The 15,197-nt window shown below is 38.3% G+C and overlaps 1 protein-coding gene across 2 annotated transcripts in view; it reads right to left on the bottom strand.

The window, feature by feature from the left end:
• Positions 1–15,197, bottom strand: part of MLIP (muscular LMNA interacting protein) — a 251,536-nt gene that overhangs the window by 52,117 nt on the left and 184,222 nt on the right. For both annotated transcript variants that reach the window (XM_025382596.1, XM_025382597.1), the window contains exon 11: positions 14,830–14,958. In XM_025382596.1, the coding sequence (XP_025238381.1) occupies positions 14,830–14,958 (129 nt within the window). The remainder of the gene's footprint in view (positions 1–14,829; positions 14,959–15,197) is intronic.

Genomic DNA, 15,197 nt, shown 5'->3' with positions numbered 1-15,197 from the left:
CATACATACAAGACATGCTGGGTTTTTTTTGTTTTGTTTGTTTGTTTGTTTATTTGTTTGTTTGAGATGGAGTCTCACTCCATTGCCCAGACTGTAGTGCAGTGGCAGTGGCGCCATCTCGGGTCACTACAACCTCTGCCTCCCGGGTTCAAGCAATTCTCCTGCCTCAGCCTCCCAAGTAACTGGGATTATAGGCACGTACCACCACGCCTGGCTAATTTTTGTATTTTTAGTAGAGACGGGGTTTCACCATGTTGGCCAGGCTAGTTTGGAACTCCGGACCTCAGGTAATCCGCCCACCTTGGCCTCCCAAAGTGCTGGTATTATAGGCGTGAGCCACCAAGCCTGGACTGAGATATGCTTTTATTATAGCATTACAACTTTTTGGTGTTACCAAATCTATACATTTAGACACATTAAATGAAGCATTTATATTGTTCACAGTTAAGGAGTATTATATTTTTAAGTGATCTTACAGTTTTTAATATATTGACCTTTTGTTCTTTGAATCTATTATTGTTTTAACAAGGGATTTAAGTGAAAAGTTTAATGTTCTACAACTAATTTTCTTATACAGAGCCTTTGTAAGTCCCAAATCACTTCCCAGAGAGAGATTTAAAAGGCAAAAATTATCCCCAAAGTTTATTGCAAGGATTAACCCAGAGTCTTTTATAATTATGAAACACATGAATGAAACATGGTGTCCTCTGAGCTTGAAGAATGCTGAGACAGTAAATCCAGAAACAGGGAAGTGCAAAGACATGTTCACTTTCATTATTAAAAGTATCTTCATCTAAATTTTAGGTTGCCTAGTTAGCCTTCTTATTCAGTATATTTGCAGCAGAAATAGTTGACAAATTTACCAATGTGAAAAAGCAATAAAAAGTACCTTAAGTAGCAAATGCCAAGACCCTTTAAAAAACTACTAAGTATGTATGTGTGTGTATTGAATCATCTTTCACATACACACATATATTTAATTTTGAAAATAAATGATCTCTTAGGGGTTTTAATTTAAGGCAAAGCAAAACAAAATTATAATTATTCAAAGGGAAATAGTGGCAGTAAATCATATTGATGATTTCGCAATAGAAATAGGAAGTGAATAGAAACTGACTTTTAAAGAAAGGGGAAAAAAATATTCTCTACCCCAGATTGCTCTAACCAAATTGCAGGGGCAAGGGCAAGCCTGTGCTCATACACATACACAGGCACACACACACACACACACATCATAGTAAACTCTATAGAGGTGGGTATTTGTCATGATGTTGACTTAAACAATAAATTAAGATTTTCCATCTCTCCCAAATTGTGACCTAAATAATACTTGTTTTACCCCCTCTTTTTTGAATTATCTAATCATCAAATATCAGGAGGACTCCAATAGTTTATAAAGACATAAACACAGAATTTCAGGATACAAGGAGCGCATTATACTCCACTCTCATTGTGCAGGTGAAGACAATAAGGTCCAATATCAGGAATGACTTAATCCAACAATATGGATTTTAAGAGTTATACAAACCATCTGACTCTTTCAAATTTCCCTTTTAGTTGATTGTCTTGGAGCCTAATAATTGGGGAAACATAGTAGAAAGAAGAAATGTCTAGAAAGGTGAAAAGCCATAATTTTGCCAATATATCTGGAATCAATGAAAATGTATGTTCCTTATCAAACAAGGTTACCATGAGTAGAAGCTACATGGGAAAATATTTGGAATATGAGGAATTCCAAAGATAGAGTTTTACCTTCTTTTTGTATGTCAAATAGGGAAAAGTTCTTAGTTAAAACACAAAAAGAAGGCACCTAGTCAATGTTGGTTGAACTGAATTGCCCTTGGCAGGCATAAAGTAATGAGCTTCATTATTCGTAGTACTGGAGCAGAGAGAGCCAAGAGATGTTCTAGTCCAGGGTTTCTCGATGCCAGCATTATTGCCATTTGAGGCTGGATAACTCTTTGTTGTCGGGGAATGTACTGGGCATTGCAGGATTTTTGGCAGTATCCTTGGCCTGCACCTACTAAATGCTAGTAGCACCCCACTTTCTCAGCTGTAAAATCATCTCTGGTTGAGAATCACTGATCTGGTTCCCTTCCCTCATTTCACTGATGAGATTCAGGTTTCACAAATGCACAGAGTAGAGGTGATTAACCACAATGTCACAACCAGAATACACACTTCAAAACTGTTTCTGCAAAACCAAGCTGCCCTAGCTTTCCTTTGGTTCTATTATGCATAAAAATGAATCATGTCATCAGATCCTGCCTGCATGTGGTTTTTGACATGGGAAATTTAAACTAGCTTGACTCTACCATGCCCTGCAGTGGGCCAGTCTTCAACCACAAGCAATTCATGGAGACCTAGGCTTAAGAGAGAGAAAAACAACTCTATTTTTTTGAACTTAACCCAGTGTAATAAACATCATATAATTTTGCTTTCCTTTTGCAGATAAAATATGCTAAACCTCCCAACCTTCTTTTCATTTATTTTTATTTTTATTTTTTGGGACAGAGTCTCACTCTGTTGCCCAGGTTAGAGTGCAATGGTGTGATCTTGGCTCGTGGCAACCTCTGTCTGCTGGATTCAAGTGATTCTCCTGCCTCAGCCTCCTGAGTAGCTGGATTACAGGCACCTGCCACCACGCCAAGCTAATTTTTTGTATTTTTAGTGGAGATGCGGTTTCACCATGTTGGCCAGGCTGGTCTCGAACTCCTGACCTCAGGTAATCCACCCGCCTCAGCCTCCCAAAGTGTTGGGATTACAGACCTGAGCCACTGCACCCAGCCCTCCCAACTTGAAATAAAAATAATTAGACAAGTCAACTCCTGGTAAGCTGTTTATTTACTACCAAAGGTAGTTTTTTATTTTCAAGAGAAAATAAAGTTTAAAAAAATTAAAGATCTTACGGTTCATAAGGAAAATTGATATTTGGAGGCCTGAGCTACAATAGATTAAATTCCACTTAGAATGCCCTTTTGTGAAAATTAGGACATTATTTTTAAAAACTCTAAAACCTACCAGTAATCCCATCCCCAAAGAAACACCCAACTTTCAACTTACAAACTTAGTATAGGTTTCCCTTTCCATGAAGTCTTTGAAATAGACAAAAATACATTTCTTTTTAAAAAATAATTCTTGGGGTTTTCTTTCTATACATTTATTTTAAATGATCTGCATCACTAGCTTGATTCTGTTCTCCATAGGCTGAACTTCACAAGCTGTCTTTTGTTTTATTTTAGTGGAATTCAAAACACAGTTTGATTACCAGCTTTAGCTCTTTGCTTCTCCTATGCCTTCTTTTGGTTGCTCTTCTCTTTAGGATTTATTGTTTTTCCTGCCTAAATTGCTTATTTTAAGATATTTTATCTTGGGTCACAGAGAGGAAGAGAAGGTTCCCAATTATCTTCATATAACTCATCTTCAAACTTATTTATCTTGTCATATTTTAGGTTTGTCCTCATTCAAAATCTGTCTATAACACATATTTTAAATACATGCCAATACCTCCAAGGTTGAGAGACTGTAAAATGTTTTTAAACACATTAAACTTAGTGTCATGCGCGTCTGTGTGAAGAGACCACCAAACAGGCTTTGTGTGGGCAATAAAGCTTTTCAATCACCTGGGTGCAGGTGGGCTGAGTCCGAAAAGAGAGTCAGCCTACCTGCACCCAGGTGATTAAAAAGCTTTATTGCTCACGCAAAGCCTGCTTGGTGGTCTCTTCACACGGATGTGCATGACATTTTGGTGCCGTGATCTCCCTTGGGAGATCAATCCCCTGTCCTCCTGCTCTTTGCTCCATGAGAAAGATCCACCTACGACCTTAGGTTCTCAGATCCACCAGCCCAAGGAACATCTCACCAATTTTAAATCGGGTAAGCGGCCCCTTTTTACTCTCTCTCTCTATCCCTCAACCTCTTTCTCCTGTCAATCTTGACACCACACTTCAATCTTTCCCTTCTCTTAATTTCAGTCCCTTTCCTTTTCTGGTAAAGACGAAGGAGACGCATTTTATCCGTGGACCCAAAACTCTGGCACCAGTCACGGACTCGGGAAGGCAGCCTTCCCTTGGTGTTTAATCATTGTGGGGATGCTTCTCTGATTATTCACCCACATTTCAGAGGTGTCTGACCACACAGGGACGCCTGCCTTGGTCCTTCACCCTTAGTATCAAGTCCCACTTTTATGGGGGTGGGGAATAACCCCCACCCCTTCTCTCCCTGTCTCTACCCCTTCTCTGCTTTTCTGGGGGGCAAGAGCCTCCTGACCCCTTATTTCCGCACCCTGACCTCTTATCTCTGTGCCCCAACCCCTTATTTCCTCAACCTGACCTCTTATCCCTGTGCCCCAACCCTTTATTTCTGTGCCCCAACCTCTTATCTCTGTGCCCCAACCTCTTATCTCTATGCCCCCATCCCTTTCCTGCTTTTCTGGAGGGTAAGAACCCCCGAATCCCTTCTCTCCATGTCTCTACTCTCTCTTTTCTCTGGGCTTGCCTCCTTCACTATGGGCAACCTTCCACCCTCCATTCCTCCTTTTTCTCCCTTAGCCTGTGTTCTCAAGAATTTAAAACCTCTTCAACTCACACCAGACCTAAAACCTAAATGGCTTATTTTCTTCTACAATGCCGCTTGACCCCAATACAAACTCGACAGTAGTTCCAAATAGCCAGAAAACGGCACTTTTGATTTTTCCATCCTACAAGATCTAAATAATTCTTGTCATAAAATGGGCAAACAGTCTGAGGTGCCTGACATCCAGGCATTCTTTTACACATCGGTCCCTCCCTAGTCTCTGTTCCCAAGGCAACTCGTCCCAAATCTTCCTTCTTTCCCTCCTGCCTGTCCCCTCAGTCCCAACCCCAAGCGTCGCTGAGTCTTTCTAATCTTCCTTTTCTACAGACCTAGCTGACCTCTCCCTCCTCACCAGGCCAAGCTAGGTCCCAATTTTTCCTCAGCCTCCGCTCCCCCACCCTATAATCCTTTTATTATCTCCCCTCCTCACCTTCAGTCCGGCTTACAGTTTCATTCCTCGACTAGCCCTCCCCCACCTGCCTAGCAATTTCCTCTTAAAAGAGTGGCTAGAGCTAAAGGCATAGTCAAGGTTAATGCTCCTTTTTCTTTATCTGAACTTTCCCAAATCAGTTAGGATTTAGGCTCTTTTTCATCAAATATGAAAAACCCAGCCCAGTTCATGGCCCATTTAGCAGCAACTCTGAGACACTTTACAGCCCTAGACCCTAAGAGGTCAAAAGGCCGTCTAATTCTCAATATACATTTTATTATGCAATATGCTCCTGACATTAAATAAAGCTCCAAAAATTGAATTCCGGCCCTCAATCCCCACAACAGGACTTAATGAACCTTGCCTTCAAGGTGTACAATAATAGAGTAGAGGCAGCCAAGTAGCAACTTATTTCTGAGTTGCAATTCCTTGCCTCCACTGTGAGACAAACCCCAGCCACATCTCCAACACACAACTCCAAATGCCTGAACCGCAGCTGCCAGAGGTTCCTCCAGAATCTCCTCCCCAGGAGCTTGCTACAAGTTCTGGAAATCTGGCCACTGGGCCAAGGAATGCCCGCAGTCTGGGATTCCTCCTAAGCCATGTCCCATCTGTGTGGGACCCCACGGGAAATAGGACTGTCCAACTTGCCCACTCGCAGAGCCCCTGGAGCTCTGGCCCAAGCCTCTCTGACTCCTTCCCAGACCTTCTTGGCTTAGCAGCTAAAGACTGATGCTGCCCCACTGCCTCAGAAGCCTCCTGGACCATCACAGACACTTTGGGTAACTCTTACAGTGGAGGGTAAGTCCGTCCCCTTCTTAATCAATACAGAGGCTACCCACTCCACATTACCTTCTTTTCAAGGGTCTGTTTCCCTTGCCTCCATAACTGTTGTGGGAAGAGCTTCGAAACCTCTTAAAACTCCCTAACTCTGGTGCCAACTTGGACGACATTCTTTTATGCACTCCTTTTTAGTTATCCCCACCTGCCCAGCTCCTTTATTAGGCCAAGACATTTTAACTAAATTATCTGCTTCCCTGACTATTTCTGGACTACAGCCACATCTCATTGCTGCCCTTCTCCCCAACCCAAAGCCTCCTTTGCATCTTCCTCTCATATCCCCCTATCTTAACTCACAAGTATAGGATACTTCTACTCCCTCCTTGGCGACTGATCCTGCACCCTTTACCATCTCATTAAAACCTAATCACCCTTATCCCACTCAACGCCAATATCCCATCCCACAGCACGCTTTAAAAGGATTAAAGCCTGTTATCACTTGCCTGCTACAGCATGGCCTTTTAAAGCCTGTAAACTCCCCTTACAATTCCTCCATTTTACCTGTCCTAAAACCAGACAAGGCTTACAGATTAGTTCAAGATCTGCACCTTATCAACCATATTGTTTTGCCTATCCACCCTGTGGTGCCAAAGCCATATACTCTCCTGTCCTCAATACCTCCCTCCACAATCCATTATTCTGTTCTAGATCTCAAACATACTTTCTTTACTATTCCTTTGCACCCTTCATCCCAGCTTCTCTTTGCTTTCACTTGGACTGACCCTGACCAGTGAAACTTTTATATCCTTTACCGTCCTCAATCTTCAGGAAAGGTAGAACGGACTAATGGTCTTTTAAAGACACACCTCACCAACCTCAGTTCCCAACTTAAAAAGGACTAGAGAATACTTTTACCACTTTCCCTTCTCAGAATTCAGTCTGTCCTCAGAATGCTACAGGGTACATTTGAGCTCCTGTGTGGACACTCCTTACGCTGAACCCCCTTAGGCTCTCTCTAATTAGATGTCCTAGGTCCTCCCAATTCTTAGTTCTTTAATACCTGTTTTTTCTCCTTCTCTTATACAGACCTTGTGTCTTCCGTTTAGTTTTTCAATTCATACAAAACCGCATCCAGGCCATCACCAATCATTCTATATGAGAAATGCTCTTTCTAACAACCCCACAATATCGCCTCTTACCACAAAATCTTCCTTCAGCTTAATCTCTTCCATTCTAGGTTCCCACGCCACCCCTAATCCCACTTGAAGCAGCCCTGAGAAACATCGCCCATTAACTCTCCATACCACCCCCCAAAATTTTCACTGCCCCAACACTTCAATACCATTTTATGTTATTTTTCTTATTAATATAAGAAGGCAGGAATGTCAGGTCTCTGAGCCCAAGCCAAGCCATCGCATCCCCTGTGACTTGCACATATACACCCAGATGGCCTGAAGTAACTGAAGAATCACAAAAGAAGGGAAAATGCCCTGCCCTGCCTTAACTGATGACATTCCACCGCAAAAGAAGTGAAAGTGGCTGATCCTTGCCTTAAGTGATGACATTACCGTGTGAAAGTCCTTTCCCTGGCTCATCCTGGCTCAAAAATCTCCCCCACTGAGCACCTTGCGATCCCCCACTCCTGCCCACCAGAGAACAAATCCCCTTTGACTGCAATTTTCCTTTATCTACCCAAATCCTGTAAAATGGCCCCACCATTATCTCCCTTTGCTGACTCTCTCTTCGGACTCAGCTCGCCTGCACCCAGGTGATTAAAAAGCTTTGGGCGACAGAGCGAGACTCCGTCTCAAAAAAAAAAAAAAAAAAAAGCTTTATTGCTCACACAAAGGTTGTGTGGTGGTCTCTTCACATGGACGTGCATGACACTTAGTATTCATATTCAAAGAATACCCCCAATTTTTGTGATGTTCTCCTCTATGCATTCTACCTTGATCTCATGTCTCATGAGCCAAAACAAATGTACAGCACAGAAAAGAAAATCACAAGCCAATATCTTTTATTGCATTTCCTAAGCATACTTATTAACAGCTATCACACAAAACATTTTAAGGCAGTTGTAGAATTGAAACTGTGTAGAGAGGGAGGGAGGGGATTACTGTAAAGAGTGTATCTGGAGAAGGGCACCAGTTTCATCAAAAATATCTTATGTATTATAAGACAATTTGGTACATAAACTGGCAAATAAAAATGTCTTCAAGATTCTCACCCACATGCCAAAGGTATGTAATTGTTACCCTCTATGGTTCTATACACAGGCTAATCTCGTTTCAAAATTTGAGGAGAAGGTTTGAGATAGAGACTCTTGTGAAACAAAACATATGAATGCACATTTTTTTCTTACAAACAAACAATTTTCTATAAGAGATGGAAGTCTTGTTTTGTTGCTCAGGTTGAAGTGAAATGGCAAAATTATAGATCACTGCCACCTCGAATTATTGGGCTCGAGCCATCCTCCCACCTCAGCCTCCTGAGTAGCTGAGACTACAAATGCTTGCCAACACACCTGGCTGATTTTTAAATTTTTTGTAGAGATGTGGTCTCCCTATGTTTCCCAGGCTGGTATCAGACTTCTGGGCTCAAGCAATCCTTCTACCTCAGCCTCCCAAAGAGCTGGAATTACAGGCATGAGCCACTGCACGCAGCCAACAAACAAAATTTTTTAACTTTCTAATCTCAGAATAACATTTATTTTGGATATTATTTAAAATTATTTTTACATAGATGTCCTCTCTCTCTTTGGAAATGTTGTTTAATACTTTCAGATAAAACCTATAAAGAATTAAAAAATTCTATTTAACAAAGACCTATTTTTAAACTAGAGTGTACTTTGTATGAGAGGTTCTAAATATGGCAGTGGCCAATCTCCCTTGAATAAAAAACATAGGAACATCATGTGTTAACAAAACATAGAACACATTTGCATAAAACTTTCAAAAGGTCATTGTTTTCCCAGTACATTGGGATATGATCAGACACTACATATCCACCAACTATTTGTTAAGCAAATAATGCTTCAGACCATTATGATAGAAGTGACAAATAGGTCTTCTTTGGGTGTTTGCTGTTTTAAAAGCAAATAAAAATCTCTAAGATTTTTACTCCTACATAAGGCAGCTGAAGAGGGGCATGGAAAATAAATTCCCGTTAACTGACAACTGCAACAAAATAATCTAAAGCATAGGTTACAATTTTCCAAACTTGATGTATACATAAAATCAAGAGAAAAGAAATGGCAAAAAAAGGGGGGCGCAGAGGTGCTGGAAATTCTATGTAAGAAGAAGTGAGCCTATCTAACTGTATTTTGGAGGAAAAGGCAAATATTGTCTCAAAAAGATAATTTTTAAAAAAGATATATACTAAGAAACTAGTTTATTGTGCTGACAGTAATTTGTCTGTTATGTATAGAACGTAACTTGTTTATGCTAATTGTCTATTATCTCTTTCCTATAAAGGAAGAAAGCAAGGCAAAATAGAGAAAACTCACAAGGATTTCACTCCTTAAATAAACAACAACAACAAAATGGCAAAACTTAGAGAAGCCAAATCTGTGTTCATAAACCTTCCCAAAGCAAAGTAACACTGCAAGAAATAGCAGCTTTCCTCTTGTTAAAACAATCTAGCAAGCCACTTAGTCATTTCTACACATAAAAGGTTCATTTAAACGTTTACCCCAAAGTATTTTTTAATAAAATGTTAGCAATGACAAAGTATAATTTTATGACATAAGAATATGAACCATCTTGATTGAGAAACCAATGTTGAAAAAGTGGTAGTTTGTGGCAAAGTCAGCGTTTTTCAGAGAAAGTAAAAGGCAGTATTGTCAGTTTCCCCTTTGACAAAGGTATTTGCCCTGTAATATTAACATGTGGGTGACATAAGGAAGGGAAGTTGAAGGTCACAGTTGAAATACAACTTGATGAATCATTAGATAGAAACCTGAAAGTCACTGACATAATCATCAAAGTTGAATGTCAAGCATAGTCCTTTTGGTAGGGAAGAGAGGCAAGTCAGACGTCTAAAAAAAAACTCAGAAGAAAAGCGGAATGAAATACTACAACAAAGAAAATTCTCTATAATTACTCTTTTATGTTCTCTGTGAGGTAGCGTGGAGAAAATTCTCTAAATGGTCATCTTCATGGAAAATATGTTCTCTCTCCCATTTAAACAGAGTAGAAGAAAAATAAATTTTAAGAGGCATACATGCTGGAAAGTGTTATTTCTTACAAATGGAAAAAGAAAGAAAAATATTTCAGGAAAATCAGATGAAAAAATATTCTCCCTTTAATTCTATCCAAAACCTTTTTTCATACAATTCCTTAGGGCTTTAAGAAAGTAACAATATATCCAATTATATGAGTTGCATTATTAATTTATAAAGAAAGAGGGAGGATTTTTACATAGCACTTTATGTAAATGAGGTGAATTATTGCCTTTTTATATTAAACCGCAAATCTTCAATGAAATCCTCTTATCTAATTACACATATTAAATGATCAGAAAACAATCAATATATTTTGCAAGCTCATAAATAGTCAGAATAAACTAAATACCATTCAGCTCTTTAGTATCTTCATTCTCATCAGCAAATTGCTTTTCTGAGCCTGAATGTCTTCTGGATGCCCGTTAGTCCAATGAATTTTGCTAATTATTTTCCAACTCTACCTTTAGTTATCAATAAAAAATATGCTTTAAACACATCACCATAGTTTTTAAATCCATAGATTTATAGCAAAGTGTGAGGACATTTTGTAATAACTGAAAAGCACCACAAATAGGCACAATAATAAATTAATTGAATAATGAATGAAGATTAATCATTAATTAATAATGAATGAGGACTATTTCAACTATTTCAGCAAAGCATAATCTTCATTTTGAAGGTTTTTTTTTTTTTTTTTTTTAACAACCGTCTAAAATGCAATGATGCTTCCTGGCCTATGCCACTTTGATGTAAAAGTTGTTGGCTAGTAAGTTTCGATTACTTGATTATGCATTTGGTTTCAAACTTGGCTGTTAGAACTCAGCAGCTGTTTCCAGGCAAATTTTCAGCTCACAATCAGGTCAAAAGGTTGCCCAGCTGCACCTTTTTGAACTATAGTAAATACATTTCTGTCTAGTCTCATTATCATCTTTATTGTCTGATATTTTGTAACAGAGTTGAGAAATCATATTTTATGGCAATGAAGCTGCTAGGAAAAATTTATTGACTTAACAATCCCATCCAACATCTCCTGTCATGTGGAACTGTCCCCAGTACAAGGCAGATTAGTGAATGTGAGCTACTTCCATTTGGCCCAACTGTCTGGCTAAAGAATTTTCCATTACATGGGTGGATGAGATCAGCTGAGTTTGGAACCATTCAATTTATTCTGTGGCAACAGTGTAAGAGAAGACAATAGTGACTAGAACTGAATTTGAGTACACTTTCTTCTGTTGAGGTTCTGATGAAGTAGCAATGCTGAAATTATACATTTTATTATTCAATTTATTTATTTATTTATTTATTTTATTTTATTATTATTATTATTTTTTTTTTTTGAGATGGAGTCTCTATCTGTCGCCCAGGCTGGAGTGCAGTGGCACGATCTCCACTCACTGCAAGCTCCGCCTCCCGGGTTCACGCCATTCTCCTGCCTCAGCCTCCCGAGTAGCTGGGACTACAGGCGCCCACCACCACGCCCAGCTAATTTTTGTATTTTTTTTTTTTTTTTTTTTAGTAGAGACGGGGTTTCACCGTGTTAGTCAGGATGGTCTCGATCTCCTGACCTCGTGATCCACCCGTCTCGGCCTCCCAAAGTGCTGTGATTACAGGCGTGAGCCACCGCGCCGGGCCTCAATTTATTTTTTAAGTAGATGTAAGCATCTACCCTTGAGAGCTGTTTTGGTATCTGCCCCCATTGTAGATTCTGGACACAATGAGATGATAGTTAAAGCTCAACATAAAAAGGCCAGTTGATAATGCATGCCATTTCCCAGGTGTTCAGTGGCCCCAAGGTTCTATCTTATCTTTCCCTTTCATGCCAGGTCAACGAATAAGGCCAGGGGACCTTTGGAATTCACTTTTAAGTGGTATGCTAGGCTTCTTTCAATTCTGACAATGCATTGTCTGCTATTACTTCTCATGTTCCACATTCAAATGGGGATACAAACCAGGACAAATTGGTTGAAAGAAAATATAAATAAGATTAGATCTGTGGTAAGTTAAGATTTGCAAAATAGGTCAAATTTTCAGTCAAGTATTTAGAAATAAATAGATTTATGTTATGATATAAAAAGAGCTTTAAACTTTATAGTCAGAAAAAGCAATGAAAAGAAGTGGCAATTATTTTTAATGATAAGAATTTTCTGCACTTGAAAATGGGATTTATCATTTCAGTAGACAGCACATGTTGTAAATTACAGGTAGATTAACTTGATATTCTACAAAGAATCTTGCTTGAAGTAAAATGCATGAATTTATATTCACACAGAAGAATAAAGTTATTATTTTCCAGCATTGGATCATATTTTGAACAAAGTAGGTTACATGGATAATATGTGAAATTTAACTGTTAGTGGTTTGATTTTCATATAAGTGCTAAATTATTTTTATAAACATTTTATAATTATCCCATACTGTCTAAAACTTCATATTAAAAGCCACTAAAATATTAGTGTCATGCAAGCAATAGATATTTCATAAGTGCTTTTGTTAATGATAAAACATGTTTTCCCCACAGGAGTTTCCATTTCTGTTATGTGTGGAATTAGTGAAGGCAACCTTATATATCAACAAGATTTCCCTGTTTAATTTAATTTGAGGTCTATATTTTATTCCACAAAATTAAAATATTGCCTCTAATTATCATTTTTTATCATATCAATGCCATCTAAAAAATTCAGACTTACCAAAATCATAGCCTTCTCACAAAGTGTATATAAATCAATGGAAAATATTTTCATCTGAATTTTGTAAATAAAAACTAGAATTAATCATAAAAAGTATTTGCAATGAACTTTTTCAAGGTTACATAGGGATTTCAGACCCAGTTAGGGTTAATCATAGATTTAAAGTAAGGCAAATTTTAGAGTTTAAAGGATCCTTAAGAGGTACCTAATCTGAACACCTCATTTTATGCATTAAGAAACTGAAGCCAGTCGGGCGCGGTGGCTCATGCCTGTAATCCCAGCACTTTGGGAGCCTGAGGCAGGCAGATCGCCTGAGGTCAGGAGTTTGAGACCAACCTGGCCAGCATGGTGAAACCTTGTCTCTATTAAAAATACAAAAATTAGCTGGGAGTGGTGGCAGGGACCTGTAATCCCAGCTACTCGGGACGCTGAGGCAAGAGAATCGCTTGAACCCAGAAGGCGGAAGTTGCAGTGAGCCCAGATGGCACCATTGCACTCCAGCCTGGGCAACAGAGTGAGACTCCATCTGAAAGAGAGAGAGAAGGAGAGAAGGAGAGAAGGAGGGGGGGGTAGGGGGAGAGAGAGGGGAAGAGAGAGAGAGAGAAAGAGAGAGAGAAAGAGAGAAAGAGAGAAAGAGAGAGAAAGAAAGAAAGAAAGAAAGAAAGAAAGAAAGAAAGAAAGAAAGAAAGAAAGAAAGAAAGAAAGAAAGAAGAAAGAAAGAAAGAAAGAAAGAAAGAAAGAAAGAAAGAAAGAAAGAAAGAAAGAAAGAAAGAAAGAAAGAAAGAAAGAAAGAAAGAAAGAAAGAAAGAAAGAAAGAAAGAAAGACTAACTGGAGCCTAGATAGATGAAACCACTTGCCCAGGGTCACAGAGCTAACACGTCAGATAAGAGATTCTTTATGTTTTATAAATATAAATTTAAATATAGTTTATATTTTCAAGAATATTGTTAGTTATCATTTTCAAACTAAAAGTTTAAAAGAGCATAACACCTTATATTCCTCTATAAATCTATTTTATTATGGATTATAAAATATGATGATCTTACATGTCCTGACTGTATTCAGAAAGTTTTTTGAATATCCTACATTGCTTATTAATTTCATATTTCAATCTCTCAATAAAATATATAGCCCATAATATTTGCTGCATTTTAATATGACAAATAAAGATTTAAAATCTCTGCTATTCATTATGAAGTTTTATATTGCATAAATGTGTATTTTCATATTTTTCACAAATATAAGGCACCATTGACAATTCTCCATTATACTTCCTTCAACATATATAATATATAAGGGGAATCTAGTATAGACTTTTCAAACATAAACAAAATGAACAACAAATCCTAAGTATGACTTGAGCCCTGATTCTGTTACTATTACTGCCCAATCTGGGAGACTGCATTGTCTCTGTGTTAATATGAATCTAAACAGGACTTTTGTCAACTTTAATATATCAAATCTAAAATATTCCCTCTCTTCAAAAGGAAGCAAGATTTCATTTTATTTTTTGAGACAAGGTCTTGCTCTGTCACCCAGGCTGGAGTGTGGTGACATGAACACTTGCTCACTGAAGCCTCGACCTCCTGGGCTCCAACAATTCTCCCACTTCAGCCTCCCAAGCAGCTGGGACCACAGGCACATGCCACCATACCCAGCTATTTTTTTTTTAATTTGTTGTAGAGATGGGATTTTACCATGTTGCCCAGGCTTGTCTCAAGCTCCTGGGGTCAAGCAATACTCCTGTCTTGGCTTCCCAAAGTGCTGGGATTACAGACATGAGCCACTTTACCCAGCTGGAAGCAGGATTTTAGAAATAAGAATGCCACACCTATATGACCCATCCAATCAGTGATTTCATGATGTCTTTATAGAGAGTAACATCTTGGTCCCCAAAACAATACCAGCACTAAATAGACAAGTTTTAGAAGGAAAAAAAAAAAACACATTAAAATGCTTCAAAATATTATTCTTGAATTATTTAGGAACTTCTACTTATTATGCAAGCATTTTCATTACCAAATATATTCCAATCAAATGAACATGTTCTTACACATACTATATTCATAGAGACATCTTTATTTTATATAGTCATTTATCAAAATAGCAAACATTTTCTCTTGTGTACGCTCACCTGTTCAGAAAAGAGGTCACTGTTATCTTCCAAATATTTACTGAAAGGGTTGGGTTCGTAGACTTCCTCCTCTTGTTTCAGTAATATTCTGGATTTTACAGGTACTGGGCGAATTACTCCAGGCTTAGTCTTCATGAATGTCAAATAAATATTTAAAAAACAGGAAAAAAAACTATTAAAATGAACAAAGATGTGTATTGTTAAGTCATTCAATGCTGTTCTCACAGAAATTTTTTTTTAATTTTAAAATGATTTCACAAATGCATAAAAACAGCCTGAAGTCAAATGATTTTAACTAATATAAGTTTAGTTAAAACTTAACTATAACAGCAATCAGTTCATGAAGATCTACTCTTGTAACATTCGAA

This window comes from Theropithecus gelada, chromosome 4, assembly GCF_003255815.1.
Source record: "Theropithecus gelada isolate Dixy chromosome 4, Tgel_1.0, whole genome shotgun sequence".
Taxonomy (NCBI): Eukaryota; Metazoa; Chordata; class Mammalia; order Primates; family Cercopithecidae; genus Theropithecus; species Theropithecus gelada.
Note: the sequence above shows the minus strand (reverse complement) of the source record. Positions and strands in the feature narration are given on the sequence as shown.